Raw genomic sequence first — 17,585 nt, 5'->3', positions numbered from 1 at the left:
AAATGTTAGCGAGCCAGTTGGAACCATACCTTCTCCCACTACAATCAGTATGAGATTCTAACTGGGGCACTTGAATCCATGAGCTGCGACTCTGATGACAGACAGACTATCGTGGCTTTTGGATCCTGAAATTCAGGACCACAGGGGAGACACAGTATGGAGAAAACGTGAAGAAAACCTTTCTCCTCCTCCTCAGGCTTTTTCGTTTGTCGTGTGAACTGTGACCCAGCATCACATCCCTGCCTGCCCCAGACAGAAAGCTGAGAGGTCAGGGCCTGCCCCAGGATCAAACCTCTTCCCAGACATGAGCCAGGCCAGGCTCTGGGAAGGAGGAGGCCGAGGGCAGAGATGTGTCTATCCCCAGCAGCTGCGGCCTTGTCAAAACCCCCAAAACCTTCCACTCCCACCATTCTTCTTGGCAGCTTCAACTTCCTTTTCAGTTCCTTGGTAAACTATCAATATGTTCTAGATTGTAGCTTGCTAGCTGTCACTCTTTAAATAAAGAGCATATTTTGGAACTTCCTTGGCTGTCCAGTGGTTAAGACTTTCCACTGCAGGGGGCACAGGTTCAATCCCTGATCAGGGAACTAAGATCCCATATGCCACAGTATAAATAAATCTTCTGTTTGAGGAACATTTCAATTCAGGTGCATAGGAAACTAATATTCTATAAAATTATAGAAAATGATGCACTTGGAGAAATATCTTCTATACAAATTGTTAAGCTTCTGTCATGTTACTCTGGTCCAGACCTTCATAGCTGCACATCCAGACCAAGGTCATTCTGACCTCTATCCAAGCCACTGCCAGATTCATCTTCCAAAGAGGATGCATTCATCATGCTTTCATCCCAATTTAAAAACGCATGTTCCTCCCTTGGTTCTAGAGGCTATAATAAACCTTACAACCCAGTGTTATTTCACAGACCCTGAAAAAGCTACACCAGTACCTGTCCCACCAAACCTCCAGCTCTTCATCCCTTCCTAGCCCACATCTCAGCTCAGGAGACCCAAGCCACCACTCTGTTACTCCTACATGTGACCCCTGAACAATAAGGATTTGAACTGCATGGGTCCACTTATACACAGATTTTAAGTAAATACTACAGTATTATATGACTGTGGTTAGTTTAATACAAAGGGCCAACTATAAGTTATATGTGGATTTTCGACTGCCAGAGGGTCAGAGCCCATAATCCTTGTGTTACTCAAGGGTCAACTATACTACCAAATTCTCCTACCACGTGCCACACACTCTTCCCAACCAGGTTTAGCTTTCATACTTACACACCTCGTGCCAATTTTTTAAGGCCCTATTCTTCCAGGAAGTTTCCTCCACCTCCTCAAAATCACAGCACAAGCTCAACCCCTGATCCCTCAAAGCATCTGATGACTATGTCCACTGGTACTGATTTACATCATTCTAGAATATTCATTAGTTTCATGCTTATAAGGCCTGTTCTCTAACTAAATGATACATTTCTTAGAAATGGGACTTGTATTTTTAAATTATTTTTATTTGTTGAAGCTATAGGCATCTATTAGGTATGTCAATACCTAAAGATGGACAAATAGCGAGAGGGAAGAATTGAATCGGGAGAAAGACAACGCAAGCCAGATCCAGGTATCACCAGAAAATCCATTCAACTGAGTCATCATTTAGAAACACTTGATGAGGGGGCAGGAGATGGGAATCATTTCGTTATTTTACTATCGCCAATTGATAGATTCCAAACTCTTAGAGTGTCAGAAATATATCATTTGAATGCAAGCCTTTCATCAGTTTCTTACTTACAGCCAGAAATTTCTTTCCACACATTCTAAGTTCATATATGTGTTAGTTGCTCAGTCGTGTCCAACTCTTTTGCAAACCCATGGACCGTAGCCCACCAGGCTCCTCTGTCCATGGAATTCTCCAGGCAAGAATACTGGAAGGGATTGCCATTCCCTTCTCCAAAGTTCATGTATATGCAGACAGAAAAAAATTCTAAGCAAGGTTAAATATTCAAACACAAAATAGAAGACTGGTAATGTATCGTTTAATTTGTGATTTAAATCAAATGCTGCAGACAAAATTATTTCTATGGGGAATCTAAACTGTTGTGTTGCCATGGAATTTTTTTTTAAAAACCTAGGCTCTCTATAATAATTTACAAAGTGAAAAGGATGAAAGATTCAGGCACATGCCAACCATCTTCACCCTATCCCTCTTCAAGGTCCAAAATCATCGGACACTGATTTTGAAGGGACTGTAGTGGATACTGTTGTGCACCACCCGATTCCCCTTTGAAGACAAAGGCATTCTTCCCCTTAGCCGCTCATGGCTCACAAATGGGTTTCTCTTTGGGAATCCACCCCCTCTGAAGGCAGCTACCTTGACCAGTTGACACGGCATGCCTCACTAGGAGCAAGCAACTCTGAATGGCCATCCCAGCTGCTGAGCCGCCTGTGGAACAGCTCAGCATAATTCAGAACCAGAGTCTCTCCTTAATCCTGCTCCTTCACTCCCTCACTCCTGAGAGCATCTCTAATAAAACTCCTCACATGCAAATCTCTCTCTCAGTCTGTTTCCCAGGGAACCTGAGTGAAGAGAGGGGTGCTAGAAATTTCACTGACACTCGTCTAAGTGTTCTGGTTGTCTGAGCAAAGAAAAGACGACACTAAGCTGCTTCCCTTCCTGTAAAATGCAAGCCGCATAGAAAGTAGCTGCTTAATTACTAGATGAATGTGGAAACAGGCCAAAGAAAGCATTTTCTTTAGCACCTCATCTGTTGGAAAAAAACAAGCCAAAAAAATAGTGTTTTTCCCCCAAACCCGCAGATACAGGAATAGCTGTGTTACACCAAACCACTGAAGGCTGAGCACCAAAGAACCAATGCTTTCGAACTGTGGTGCTGGAGAAGACCCTTGAGAGTCCCTTGGACAGCAAGGACAGCAAACCAGTCAATCCTAAAGGAAACCAACATTGAATACTCATTGGAAGGACTGATGCTGACTTTGGCCATCTGATGCAAACAGCCAACTCCTTGGAAAAGACCCTGATGCTGGGAAAGATTGAGGGCAGGAAGAGAAGGGGGTGACAGAGGATGAGATAGTTGGATGGCATCACCAACACATTCAATGAACATGAGTTTGCGCAAACTCCGGGAGATAGTGAAGGACAAGAAAGCCTACATGTTGCAGGTCGTGAGGTCGCAAAGAATCAGACACGACAAAGCAACTGAACAACAACCAAACCAAACCAACAACCAAACCACTGCTTTCGAAGCCATCCTCTATATCAGAATCATACCTGCCTAATCTTCCAGTAGTTTTATTATACAAATTTTGTTCCAAAAGTGACAATATGTGAGAGGATCAGCTAGGCAAGCAGGAGCTACTCAATATTAGGAAACAAGATTTGGCCATAAAACGTTCCACTATACGTATACAGCCACCAAAGCAGATCATATTTCCCATATGACAGAAGTGCAGCAATTTAAGTACTTGAACCGAGAGACCACAGAAGCTATTTCCACCAGAGGCATAAGAACCAGCTCCCGGAACTGAGTTTGCCACGAGGAAGGTGAGTAACGGGAGGAGACACGGTAGATGACCTGTACCTGGTTCTCTATGGCCTTCCTGTTCTTTGGGTCGCTCACCACGGACAGCTGCAACTCTGCCATCTTCTTCATCTTGCTGTCCATGTCTATCTTCTGGAGGAGATTTCTGGTCTGGTTCTTCAGCAGCCGGACTGTGTCCTCTTTGCCGTGTTTCTTGGCGAAGAGGGATGCGCAGGCCGAGTGGATGGCGGTGACCCAGTTCTCCAGGTCAGTCTGGCTCGTGGCCTAAACACAGAGGGGGCGGGGGGAGAGGGAAGCGATTTGGAATTGTTTCTCCACACAAGTGTTTCTCCAAAGTGGCAGCCTGGGCTTGGATGTGTAAAATCCCCAAATAACTCCACTTCATAAAAACTGTTTAAGTTTAAAAAACACATTCAATACAGATCTGCAGGCTTCCATGATTCCAGAGGGCCTGTGAGAGCATCAAGGATGTCACATGGCCCCAGATAGGACGGGAAGACAAACTAGAATCAAGCTGTTCGCCAGCAGCAGGAGAGTAACAAAAATAATTTAAAAAGAAAAAACAGGGTATATTCATGCAGTGTACATCTCGTTGCTCTCTAAAAAAGCAGGCTACCTTCATAATTTTAATAAGATGAGGAAATATTAGGAGCAAAATGCTACATTTTGAAACCTGGATATGAAATTATGTCCATGGTGTGGACTCAATTATGAAAAATGAAAAATAAAAGAACATTTCAGGGAGGGCGCAATAATATTAAAATAGTTGTCTGTAAATATCGAGAATTTGAGTGGAATACTGGAAATACAGGGCTTCTCAGATGGCATTAGTGGTAAAGAACCTGCCTGCAAATGAAGGAGATGTAAGAGACACGGGTTTGATCCCTAGGTCAGGAAGATCCCCTGGAGGAGGGCATGGCAACCCACTCCAGTATTCTCGCCTGGAGAATCCCATGGACAGAGGAGCCTGGCGGGATACACCCCATGGGGTTGCTAAGAGTCGGACACGACTGAATCAACTTAGCACACACACTGGCACACAGACACCCAAGAAATGCCTGCTGGGTGAACGACTGAATGGTGATAGCCCCATGGTGCTTGGCAGTCAGCAGAGGCCAGTCCTCTTGCTTAAACTTTAATCCAAAGTCTAACGGCTTTTACTCTATTTCATTGCTAAGTCATGCCTCTTAATTCCGATCCTTCTCATCCAAACAGGACATAAGATCTCGCCTCCACCCTCCGTTTGGAAAGGTCAGCAGTACCTGGAACAGGTAGACATCCCCGAAGGAGTTGCTGAGGCAGAAGACATTTTCCTTCTTGGGATGTTCCGGGACAGACTGCACGATGCTGTCTTCTGCCAACAGGGCACACCGCGGGGCGCTGCTCTGATCCATGGAATTCTTCCCGTAGGTCTCATAAAAGAGCAGCGTGCATCCTGAGAGAGAGAAAAGCACAGTACTGCCCCGGTCACAGGTCCCGAGGACCCACGTAGGAAAGGAACGAGAAGAAGGGAGATAAGCAAACATGGTCACACAAGTTTACAATGGAACCCAGCACCGCATAGAAATCAGGAGAAAAAAAAGTGCACGACCCCAGCTCTGCCCCCAGAAACGGCATCCCGGAGGCATGGTACTCTCTGATCTCTGAGCGGAGCACTGAGCAATCTCTCCTCCCACAATCAACACGCATCCAAATGCAGAGGCTGCGAGAGCCTCCCAGAACAAGGGGAAGGGGCATGAGGTTTATGGCCTGAGCTGCTGCGGCAGGTCTGAGCCAGTCTCTTGTTCTAGCCACTGATGTCCTTAGAAATAACCCTCCCAACTTTCCATCCGGAAAAGTCTGACTGATGCTACCGCTGCACATACAACATCCCATGACCCGGGGACCTGAGGACCAGGGTAGAGGTGCCGGCTCCCCGCCAGTCCAAATTCTTTCCAATGGTTCCCTTAACACTGATCTCCCAGTGGTCGGGGCTTGAGTCATTCTATCGAGAGGAAGTAAAAGTCATTTTGGGCAGATACCAAGATGCTGCCAGCCCTAGCACCCCACCTATTGTGCGTTCTGAGGGACAGTTTATCCCCCCTGCCAACATTCTGCCCGGGAAGTCCCCTGTGAACCACGCGTAAATCCACTCATTGGAAAAGACTGCTGGGAAACAGAATCACCCTTGTTAAAATTTTATTACATCCTCCAAACCCTAAAAAACATGTGTGCCCTTAGCATACCTATACATTCAATGTAGGTGGGCAACCAGATGGTTGGCTGATAGCTGCTCCTAAAAAGCACTGCTTCGACTTTATTTACATAGATACTTCAAGGATAATTTTAAAACTCTGCTGAAATGTATGTGCGTGTGTGTGTGTGTGTATATATATATGTGTGTGTGTGTGTGTATATATATACATATATGCTTTTAACTACAATTAAACCAAACAGTTAAGCCCAAATATTACAGCTTGGATTCTAAGCCAAGAAAGCTGAACTCAACATATTGAATTCCTAGAAGAAAGAGGCATAGAAAACCACATGGGATAGGTTAAGCTGGGGGAGAAAAAAAAATCTTCATCCCAAGCCTTTCCTGGACTGCAAAGGAAACAAAGGGATGTGTGCTTTATAACACTGTCACCTAGAGAGCATCCTTTATCCACGGGGCTTCAAATGCTTAACCAGCAAGGGCCCAGGCAGGACCGTGGATCTTACAATGGTCAGAGACAAGTCAGCACCATCCGTGCCCCTGAAGCCAGCAGCAGAGGCTCCCCGGACAGCTGCCAGGATGGGAGACAGTGTTCTAGAGGCGTCCTCTTTCAACCTTAGGTGACACCTGCCTGCACTTCCCCCAGGGACCTCCAACATCCCACCACTACAAACAACTCCGGGAGCGCAAACTCAGGAAAGCACTAGGTTTTTATTTTATTTTTCCCTTCGTGTATTTTTTACACTAATTCACCATCAGCTTGTCTTCTACCTAATTAGTCCTGTCCCAACGTCTGATAAACCAGAATAAACTCAGTATCTCTTCCCGAAGACTGCTATACTCACGGTCACCCCAGTTCTCAGTCCTCCAGGTTAAATGCTGCTAAATCGTTGCCATCTTCCTTACAGCACAGCTCTACCTCCCCTCGGGGTCACCGATGGCTGGGCTTCTCCAAGCAGGATGTGGACACGTGGACACAGACCACCACCACCCCTAACACCATGGGGTGTGCGCTGGGGGTTTCCAAAGCCACAAGGCAGGCAGGGAAAGCATCCTGCTTTCAGCATCCCAAAGCATCCATTTTAGTAAACAAACTTCATGTTGAAGAAAAGTGTCTGACAGGCTCTAGAGCCACACCTCCCTCTCCTGCACTTGGGTGGTTCTTTGATCATTAAACCTTAAAAGCATCAATTTATCCCTTAAAAAAGTTATCTTGCTGGATCCAATCCATTATTCCAGTTTTCCAAATCTCTTCCATCATCCAGCAGAAGACCCCGCCTCCCCCAGTGGGTAGCCCTTTGCCTTCCGCAGCCGCCACAAGGTATCACGAGGATCCAATCGAGAACTGGAAAAGAGGGCTGCATCCATGAGGGATGCCGGGTCTCGGCTTGCATAAAACCTCCAGTTTGCTGGGGGAAGGTGTTACCTAGAGATGAGATGGCTTCTCCGTGTCCCTTTCCCAGAGGGTGCTGGGTAATGAATTGATGCCAGCTCCCCCAGAGCTCACAATTTCTAAATATGGGGAGCACTGCGGCTAGCTCCGGGCCTTTCACCTGCACTGTGTGCAGTGTGACCCCCGTTTCTGCCTGCTCCCGTGACAAGGAAGGGTGGCAGCTGCTATTGAGGAACCACACCAGGTTCCTCTGACAAGGAGTCTCAGGACAGCTATGCAGAAATGCCCGAGGCTGTGGGGGTGCTCGGCGTTCACATCTGTATAAATCAATGCGATGCTGACTCAGAGCCTCAGATCGCTTCAAATAATCTATCCGTCCACAATGAGAGAGGCAATTATAATTTTTAAATGGTAAGGCTTGTGAAAAACTTATCATCCTCACAAAGCAAAGGCTTTCTCCTATTTCCTCTGCATCAAAAACAACAACAACAACAAAGCATGTGTTTGTGATGACAATGAGAAGCTCTTAGCTCATAAACGTGGTGTGACACAAACCAAATGACGTGGATGAAATGCTTCACAGTACAAGCTGGGGAGGGCTGCCTCTCTGGGCTTCTGAACATGTGCACAATCCATGCTTGATGTTCCAAATAACTCAACTACACCTGGTTACTTATCCCGGGCTCCCCTCCCATCCCCCAAAAGCAGGACAAGTATTAAAGAATTGGTACAGAAACCCCTATAAAATAATAAGCAATAGTTGTTACATTCAATCATTAGTCAATAGAATGAAGGATGCATACGACTGTTAAGTGAACATATTATACAGGCTTGAGAAGGTATTTTAGGAAAGCAGGCTGGAAGGTTCTGGATCAGATGCTTGCACATGAACTCCAGTCCAGCCTGGACTCGCTGACATTTCCTAGGAAAGAGGAGAGCCGGGGAAAGAACTCCTGGGGCCCCCTGGGTGGTGAAGACCACGTACCTTTGAGTGTCACCCAGTACTGCTTCCATTTCCTCCGGGCCACCAGTTCCAGCTTCCTTTCCTTCTGCAGGGTGACGAGGGGTTTGAAGAAGAGCCACCCAGCTTTGCGCACCACCCCTTGTTCCTTCTCAAAGAGCAGGTCCAGTTGCTCCAAAGAGCTGAGCGACTCGCTGCTGGACTCGGCCGTCTCCGTGGACGTCTCGAGGTTCTCCGTGTTGGTCCTGCTCATCTCCAGCTCTCGCATGAAATTCTCGTAAATGTTCTGCTGGAGGGGGTCGCTGCCGATCGCATGAGCGGATTCGCTTCTGTGGGACAGGATCTGAGCGGAGCCCCCTGCCCACAGGGACGCAGACCCCTGGGAGGGCCCCGGCGTGTCCACGTTCAGCCCATCCGAACGGCTGTCAAAGTAGTCACTGCCCTCCTTGGACCTCGGCTCCTGTGAGCAACACAGATGACCACCCATCAGAGGTTATGTATAGCCAAAGCACCTCTTTCCCAACACGGTGTGCATGTAATAGTGTGGCTTGCTAATAGAAATGCTGCAAGCAAGAATCTTTTTTTTTTTTTTTTTAATGCAGCAAGTCTGCAAACCAGAAAGAATCAGAGACAGTACGGCCCGAACCAGTGTAAAGGCAGAGGAGTCAATGCTTAAAAAATGTAAACCAACCATCCCTGAGCATCCTAAATCTAGGGCTTCCCAGGTGGCACTAGTGGTAAGGAACCCGCCTGCTAGGAGACGTAAGAGACACAGGTTTGATCCCTGGGTTGGGTAGATCCCCTGGAGGAGGAAATGGCAACCGACTCCAGTATTCTCAGCTGGAGAATCCCTTAGACAGAGGAGCCTGGTGGGCTACAGTCCATAGGGTGGCAAAGAGTTGGTCACAACTGAAGCAACTTAGCATGCACACATCCTAAATCTAACCTACACTTGGCACCAAAAAATGAGTTAGTATATTCATAACATACTAGTGAAGATTTCTGGCTAATTTCTTGGCTAACTGTGAATCAGGATCTTCCAGGAGAGAATTCATGTTCTTGCAGTCTTGTTTTCCTTCTGGATCATTTTTAAGCTAAACAGGAGAAGCACTAGTTTCAGGGTCAAGGGGGGTGTTGTTATATATGAACATTTCTTCCACTCCCCACAGTGAACAGTTTCAGCTTCTGAACCCCTGCTCAGGTCTAGACGTGAAGATCGTTAGCATCGTATTAATATTTTCCCTCTTTGGATAGTAAAAACCATGCACCTGGGCTCCTTATCCACAAAGGGTTCTTGTTAAGAACCATAGCTATTTAACTGTAGTTATTTCATAACTAATATATTTTACTTAATTTGGGAATTTTTTCATGAAAAGAATATACTATTTATTCATTCCCATTGTTTTATTTGAGCACTCATTTTATTCCAAGCACTGAGAATACCAAAGCAAGATTCTTTAATATTTATTCTGACACAAAATCAGGCATAAGCATTTCTAAATAAAATTAGGTTTATCTAATAACCACTGCCCCTCTTAAGACAACACACACTGAATATTGAACTGGCCGTGGAGACAGCTGAAAACACGAAGGTTTCCTCGAACACCTAGACTAGAGGTCTAGTCATTTAATAAGAATAACTTGCATAGAGGCCATTCATTGGTCAATAGCAGTAAGTAAATTTCTCAGCAGAGAGTGAGCTTAGGAGGACTTCCCTGATGGTCCAGTGGTTAAGAATCTGCCTTCCAATGCAAGGGATGCAGGTTCAATCCCTGGCCGGGGAAGTAAGATCCCACATGTGCATGCTAAGTTACCTCAGTCCTGTCCGACTCTTTGTGACCCCATGGACCATAGTCCGCCAGGCTCCTCTGTCCATGAGATGCCCCAGGCAAGAATACTGGAGTGGGTTGCCGTGCCCTCCTCCAGGGGATCTTCCTGACCCAGGGATCAAATCTTCTTTTCTTATGTGTCCTGCATTGGCAGGAGGGTTCTTTACCACTAGCATCACCTGGAAAGCCCACATGTCAAGAGGCAACTAAGCCCAAGAGCCCCAACTAGAGATTTCACCTGCCTCAGCTGAAGAGGAGCCCACCACGAAAGATCCCGCATGTAACCAAGATCCTGAGTGTAGCAACTAAGACCCGATGCAGCCAAAAGCAAACAAACAAACAAACATTTTAAAAAATAAAGAAAGTAAGCTTGATTTATGACTTAAAAGACTCTGACATTTCAAATTTACAGCTTAGGTTAAGGTAACTCTGCAGAGACTCTTAACACACTCTAACTCAGGAGCTGGTGAATTTTCAATTAGATTTCCTTCTCCATTAAAATAAAGAGGAGGGAAAATGGGGTCAAGGACCATTGACTAAAGATCTTGTGGTGAATATTCCCCTGTGTGGAAAGGTTTTTTTTTTTTTTTTTCCCAGGAATTTCGTCCGGAAATCAAGTGGCAATTACCTGCTATCTTTTGTAGGAAAATCATCAATTAGACAAGTGCTTCTAAATACCCAAGGGCTACAAACAACTGAACCCCAAACATAGCTATTACTAATGAAAATATTATCTTCCACTGTGTTTATATGATATCCCAGAGTCAGATTTATTTATACCCTGATGCTTATGCAAGAACAGAGCAAATAAGCCAGCTATGGTGAGTCACTTGGACAGGAAACTGTCAAAATAGTTTAAGGGTGGTTTTTTTTTTTTTTTCCCTCAATTGTCACTGTGTTGCTCTTCAAACGTTCCTCGGAGATGAAGGAATATGTCTCATTTAGCTCATATTGACATTATTTCAGCTATGAATAGGACTCTCTGACTCAGCCCCAGGACACTGGGATTGCTTCTGATAGCCAGCAGGAGTTGTGATGGGGTGTTTCAAACCCAGCAGAGACCTGCCAGAGAAAAGCATCAAGTGTCAAACTGAAGTGTAACTTGTCAGCCCTCCTGACATTGGTTCTCATAAGAGGTAGACTCAAGTCATAGTGCTAACTTTTAAATGTTCATCCAGAGCAAAAGACAAATTTTCCTCCTTGAAAAATGGAGAAAAGATCACATATTTTAGCATTTATAACTGATTCATACACACAGGTATGAATTTTCCTGGTCTGTAACAAATGTGTAAAGCTTTCTATCTAGAATCCTAATAGCTAGTGACTCATTTTCAGGTTAATAGGAAGGAATATGGGAGAAAGGTAGGTCCATGAATAGTCTCAGCTGGATTTCCTGACCACTGTGCTGTGTGTGAACTAAGGTGCTATGTTAGTCACGTACATAAAGAAGTCTAGTTTTCATTCTTATCTGCATCAGATAATCATAAATGACAGGTAACACAACTTGATGACACTGTCGCATTACAGCAGAGTGAAGAGGAACTCAAGAGATGTCACTAAATTCCTTGGGAGCTGAAAGAAAACTCTCATCACCATTCCTCACTTTATCAGAAAAAGCACCAAATTCACCGTGTCATTCTTCACATGCCACTGTCTTTCTTTTCACAGTAATGGCCACTGGTCCTCTGCAGAAATTCCCTGGGACTGTGGGGCCCTCAAGGGGCAGTAAAAGTCTAAAATGAAAAGGGTCAGAAAGCCAGGGTCACTGTGTCCTGACTCTCCTCTTTAAGAAACTCTGCAGCAGTGGTCAGGGCTCACCCCTAGGGTACCTGGCAAGACCATTCCCTGCTCCCAACCCCCCTCCCTTGGAGTCAGGCATGGTCACGTGACCCGCTTTGACCAATAAATGAAAACAGATGTGAAAGGCGGGGCTTCTGAGTGGGCGCTTCAAAACCCATCACTAGGTTTCTTCCCTCTCTGGCCCGGAGGCTTGGGGTGTCCCAGAGGGAAACTGCTCCATGGACTTGGGGGCCCAGAGGGGAACAATGCAGACCAGAGTCGCAGCTTGAGAAAGACATCGACTGATTTGTGCTCAACCTCGGAGAACTAAGGGCTGTTTGTTGCCTCGGTGTAACCTGGCCCACCTGACTCACAGGATGGAAAGTTTACCAAGGACCTGTCTCAGAACATCTGCATCACTACAAATAGTTCACCAGCTTCAAACACACACTCTCCTCCTGCACACCCATCCCCCCACCCTCTATACTTCAATATCCTTTTTTGGCTACGTAAGTATCTTCATTGATGAATTTGCTTTCAGGCTGTAACTCCCCAGAGTGGTTGAAACCCCTCTAAAGAAAGGATCGCTCTTTTCACGTCACTTTTTTTTTTATAAGTCAAATATGTCTACCCATCATGGGAAGACTTTGAGTCTTAGCTGTACTGACATACAGAAGTCTGTGTAAGAGAAGAAACATTTGGTACCTAACTACGGTACATTGTCACAAACTTTGTTGCTCCTATGCACTGACTGTGTTTTTAAGGACCCAACCTTTGTCTTCACCTTTAATTGTAAAAGGAAAACAAAGGCAGGAGTTCCCCAGTGGCCCAGGTTCAATCCCTGGTCAGGGAACTAAGATCCCACAAGCTACACAGTGTGGCCAAAAACAAAAACCAACCAGAAAATAAAAAAAGAGGAAGAAGAAAAACAAAGGCAAGGCCAATGGAAGCGGCATACCTACCAAAAGAGTACATTTTGTTCACCTTTATAAATTATCAAAATTTGACACAAGCAAAACGCAAAAAGCTGCCTTCACAGGCCATTTTTGAAAAATCCAAGATAATTTGTTATCTTAACGTTCAATAACCCCAACAAAATTACTAGTGGTTATCAAGAGTACCTTGGCCATGCAGTCAAGTGGAAAAGACGCATATTTGAGCTTTAGCAGAAACAGCATTGGCCCCAGCTTCTCCACTAACTAGCCATAAATCATCAAACTCCTGTAACATTAGTTTCTTAATTTTAAAATAAGAGGGTGCGTGTGCATGCTAAATCGATTCTTTTGCAACCCTGTGGGCTGTAGCCCACCAGGCTCCTCTGTCCATGGGATTCTCCAGGCAAGGAGACTGGAATGGGTTGCCATGCCTCCTCCAGGGGATCTTCCTGACGCAGGGATCGAACCTGCATCTTCTGCATTGGCAGGCGGATTCTTAACCACTAGTGCCACCTGGGAAGCCCAAATGAGGGAAAGTCCTTTCAGATTCAGATTCTTTGACTTTGTAACCATTCTGTTCTTAACTCCATGGGCTTACCAATCATCCAGTTAAGTCTTGGATGATACAGACTTGAAGGAGGTTCACTTCCCAGGGGTGGCTGGGCAGCAAGGGTCTGCGTAGGATGGAATGTGGTCAGTCCACAGTGGCAAAGGGTCTGCTTTCGAACTGAAGGGGAACCAACCAGGTATAAGCCAGGCCACATACACAGAAGAGAACCATGCTCCATGCAAATAAGAGATGTGGAGGAACAGGATCGGGGTCCCGGGAGATGAGCGCTGAACACAAGTCGACAACACAACACTTGCATCAAGAAGATGAGAAAGTTGTCTGCGTGGGACTCAGGTCCCCAGAAAGTAGGAGCTATCTTTCCCCTTACGTCTGATTGCTGTCAGTTGTCAAGTGTACTTGACAGCTGAGAGAAAGGCCAAAGAAATCTTTACTACTTAATGGTTTGACCTGAACAAGTAATGAGTCAGGAGGAAGCAAATTACTGCATTCAGGGATATGAAGAGTTTTGTAACAGGACACTGATCATCTATTCTTAGTCTCCTCCTGAGAGGAGGAAGAAAGGGACAAAGTACAATATTGGGACAGGGGATTGGGCCTTGTAACTAAGAAGGAAGTAACTAATGGTAAAATTTATAGATCTGAAACAATCTGCTCAGGGAAGCAGTATAGTTTTCTACTTCTAAAACTCTGTAAAATTTTATAATTGTGTATTTATCTAGGATGGCCAAAATGCAATTCTACTAGAGACAAATTCCTAAAGTCACTTAAATTTCCTTCAACAATATGACTTATGGTGAGTTAAAAAATATATATGTAAAATATACTTTCTCCATTCTATAAATAATTAAAAGCAAAAAAAAAAAAATTAAAAAACCTAGCAATTGCCTCTCATTACCAAAGAAGGCAAACTATTACTTTCCTTGCTGGCATCTAAGTCATTTTGTTTCCCCCATTCAAAGTTTATATGCACATTAAAAGTATTACTGCCACCATCATGATTATTTTATCAACATATTTTTGCGATTCATTTGCTCAGGTCAAGATGTTTATCAACACTGTAGTTGTCCCCATGAGAAGATGCTGACGTTATACACATTTTTTCCCCAATGTAACAAATGAACAATAAGAATTTTAATTTCCCCAAAGTAACATCGAGCTCAGGAAGGCTACTCAATCCCAAAACGACAACAATGTCTCTCTCTTCCTTTCTGTCTAGGCTTTGAGAATGAGATTTAGCTGAGCACTCAGCCAATTCACTGGGGAGTCTCCCCAACAGTGTTCCTTCTAAGAACAGTTTGGCTAGGTCTTGGATGAGGCCTGTGGATTTCACCCCAGAATACAGGAGGTGCAAGATTGGACAAAATGGGAATGACTGGAGTGGAGGGTTCAGAGTGAAAATGCACGTCTGACACACACATACACCCCTGAAAACAAGACGTGCCGAGTCTTAGGCTAACCACGCTCAGGACGCTCTCTGCAGTACCTTCTGCTAGCCTTCCCGTTCTGCAGATAGAAAACCAACTGAAGAGCATCTCTCCCGGCGCCCCAGCCAGACTCACCTGGAGTCTCCTTTTCTTTCTGGAGAGGCTTCCCGTCCAGTCGCTGATGCGGCGCATCCTGGCTTTCAGGGTGTCCTTCTTGGAGGGCTCCTCGGCCAGGGCCCTGGACTTGCGGCAAGGGAGGGTGAAGGACGCGAACTGCCCGGGCTCCCCGCGCTCCACGCGGGCCGGCACGTCCATGTCGGAGGCGAAGGAGACGCGGGCGCTGAGGCTGGCGCGGGTGCCCATGTAGTCATCGGAAAGTCGCAGGGCCGCGGGGGCCAGGCTCCCCAGGGAGGCGTTGGGGTAGGGGTCCCGGAGGGACGAGAGGGAGGCGCTTTGGCTGAAAGGCTTTGGAGCATCCCTGGTCGGGAAGCCAGCGTGGAGGCCGGGCTCTGGCGTGTCGGGCGCCGCGAAGGAGCCCTCGGCCTCGCTGACCTCGCCGGCCGGGCCCCAGGGCGAGTCGTACCAGGAGGACTCGGAGCTGAGAGAGCTGCCTTTGCTGGAGCGGGGGCGCGCCGCAGCGGCCGGGGAGGCGCGCGGGCTGGGCGGGGACCCCGCCGAGTAGCGTAGCAGCTGCACCGGGCCGCCCGGTGGGGAGGCCCCCGGGGGCGCGGCGCCGCTGTGGAACTCCACCCGCAGGCACCCGTCCAGCTTGCCCAGCGTCTTGATGAGCACCCGGGGGCTCTTGCGGTCCTCGCCCGGCGGGGTGGACGCGATGCTCTCGTTCCCGCCGTAGCAGTTGAGAAGGTGCCCGTTGCGGCAGTCCCTCGAGGCCGAGTGGTTCTCCTCGGGCGGGCGTCCGACGTAGTGGAAGCCGTTCTCGGGCGAGAAAGCGGCCTCGGTGCCCTGGAAATCTGACCCTGCGGCACCTGTCCTATGCTTGGCGTGGGCACCGCCTTTGGAGGCTTTGCACGTGGGGCCCCCTGGTCGGGATGCGTAAGGCTGATTGCTCTTAAAGTGAGAAAGGCAGCTTCGGGCCAACGACCTGGACTTGTACCCCGATCCGCTGCTTCCATGACCCCATCCGTGCAATGACTTGTCATCCTTGGCATGAAGGCCACGGATTTTCAGGGAGCAAGGTTTTTGTTTGGCACCAGTAATAGTATTGCTCTGATTTTTAGGTCCTTGTAGGGTGTACTGACTCTCGGAGTTTCCCATCGTCACCTGAATAAAGAACAGCAGTGTCGGTAAGAATCACAACCTAAACTACATTCCACCAGGACAGAACTTTCTGCAAGCTATGTTCAGGTGGCAGAGGAACCAAGCAACCTCTTTCTGGGCCAGACACAACTCGGAGACGTAGGGACAAGCATGACTCACGGAACTGGTTCTCCTTCTGCATTGCAGGTCATCAGCCAGGTAGACAATACTGCACGCTCCTGTGCTAGTGAGTTTAAGCACATTATCTGTTGTCTGATGTTAATTCAGAAACTGAACAGGCATAGCGATCAGCTTAAGACAGAGACCTCCTATAGACTGGGTGTTGGGAGGTTTTGAATCAATGATTCTAAAGAGCAAAATGAGAAAATCCCTTTACTCTGTGACTGCAATACACACTGATTTTTCAGTGACCACAGAGACACCTTTCCTTTATACATAAACGACTGGAAGAGCTCATATTGCACCCCAATGTAAGTGGTTACTGCTGAAAACCAACCACGATTGTAGTAATATGACTCCGGGTACCGCACTATGTTGGAGCTTTCATATATCACACAGAATAGCATACCTAAAAGTATAAAGACTAAAAGTTCTCAGAAACTAGGCTGAGATGAAAAAAGGGGGGAGGAAAATAAAAGCTCTCCTTTGGGACAGAAAAACATCATTAATGAAACTAATCTTGTGTGCTTTTCTAAAGACTTGAAGGGTCCTCATTTTAGAACCTGATAAAAGAGAAAAGTCTGAAGCTGACTTGTTAGAATGTGAGCATCCTAGAAAGAAATTTTTGAATTTTTTTAATTAAAAAAAAAAAGAATGTGAGCATCCAAAAAAATAAACCCAAACTTAGATTCTTTCAATTTCCTTTAAAACTCCAATTTGTTTAAAGAGTCTGTTAGTTAAGCCAAATTCCAGGGGAAGATCCAAACCACCCCACCCCCTCAGTTTTGTTTTGTTTTGTTTTGTTTTTATTCTAACCAATGCATCACTGTTTGAAGCAAGTCAGAAATGATGCTTCCAGTTACGTTTCTAATATATGAGGTTAGGTTTAGTCACTCAGTTGTGTCCGACTCTTGCGACCCCATGGACTGTAGCCCGCAAGCCTCCTCTTGTCCATGGGATTCTCCAGGCAAGAATACTGGAGTGGGTTACCTACTTCCAATATATGAAGTTGGTTCTTAATTTCCATTCTTTCCTATGTAAGAATGTACAGCCACAAAAGTCAAAAGGGCTGACATTTCTTTGGAGGCAATGATCAAACTCAGTTTAAAACACAAATAATGGGAACAAATAATTAAACCTTTACGAATACAGCCATGGCACTGGCCAGGCACCACAGTTCCCACGGGCTGGACTCACCTGCAGTCTGGTTTGTGCGCTGAGGGAGATTAATGGTCAGTTGACTTGACAGGGTCCGGGGAGCAAGGCAGCGTGGTTAGTAAGTCCGGGCAGTGGATCCATGAAATGATCCTGAAAAACAGAAACAGGAGAAAACCCTGTCAAGCATTTTACACCCGGTCCCCCCAAAAGTCAAAAGGAAGTCTTAACGCCAATTACATGGAGAAACAATGGGTGTCCAGAATCGCTGTGAAAATAATAATAAACGGCATGTCTGTGAGCTGCGTGATTCATCAGGGTTGTCTGGAAGATGAGAAGCAAGCC

General features: G+C 46.2%; 1 protein-coding gene across 7 annotated transcripts in view; it reads right to left on the bottom strand.

Annotated features, from left to right (window-relative positions):
- The window catches only part of TIAM2 (TIAM Rac1 associated GEF 2), a 237,449-nt gene that overhangs the window by 99,813 nt on the left and 120,051 nt on the right, over positions 1-17,585 (bottom strand). For all 7 annotated transcript variants that reach the window (XM_043457336.1, XM_043457334.1, XM_043457341.1 and 4 more), the window contains 5 exons: positions 17,283-17,393; positions 14,784-15,929; positions 8,135-8,570; positions 4,825-4,997; positions 3,602-3,826 (listed from right to left, as the gene is read on the bottom strand). In XM_043457336.1, coding sequence (XP_043313271.1) covers positions 3,602-3,826; positions 4,825-4,997; positions 8,135-8,570; positions 14,784-15,923 — 1,974 coding nt within the window. In that variant the 5' untranslated portion in view covers positions 15,924-15,929; positions 17,283-17,393. The remainder of the gene's footprint in view (positions 1-3,601; positions 3,827-4,824; positions 4,998-8,134; positions 8,571-14,783; positions 15,930-17,282; positions 17,394-17,585) is intronic.

This window comes from Cervus canadensis, chromosome 33, assembly GCF_019320065.1.
Source record: "Cervus canadensis isolate Bull #8, Minnesota chromosome 33, ASM1932006v1, whole genome shotgun sequence".
In the NCBI taxonomy this organism is placed as follows: Eukaryota; Metazoa; Chordata; class Mammalia; order Artiodactyla; family Cervidae; genus Cervus; species Cervus canadensis.
Note: the sequence above shows the minus strand (reverse complement) of the source record. Positions and strands in the feature narration are given on the sequence as shown.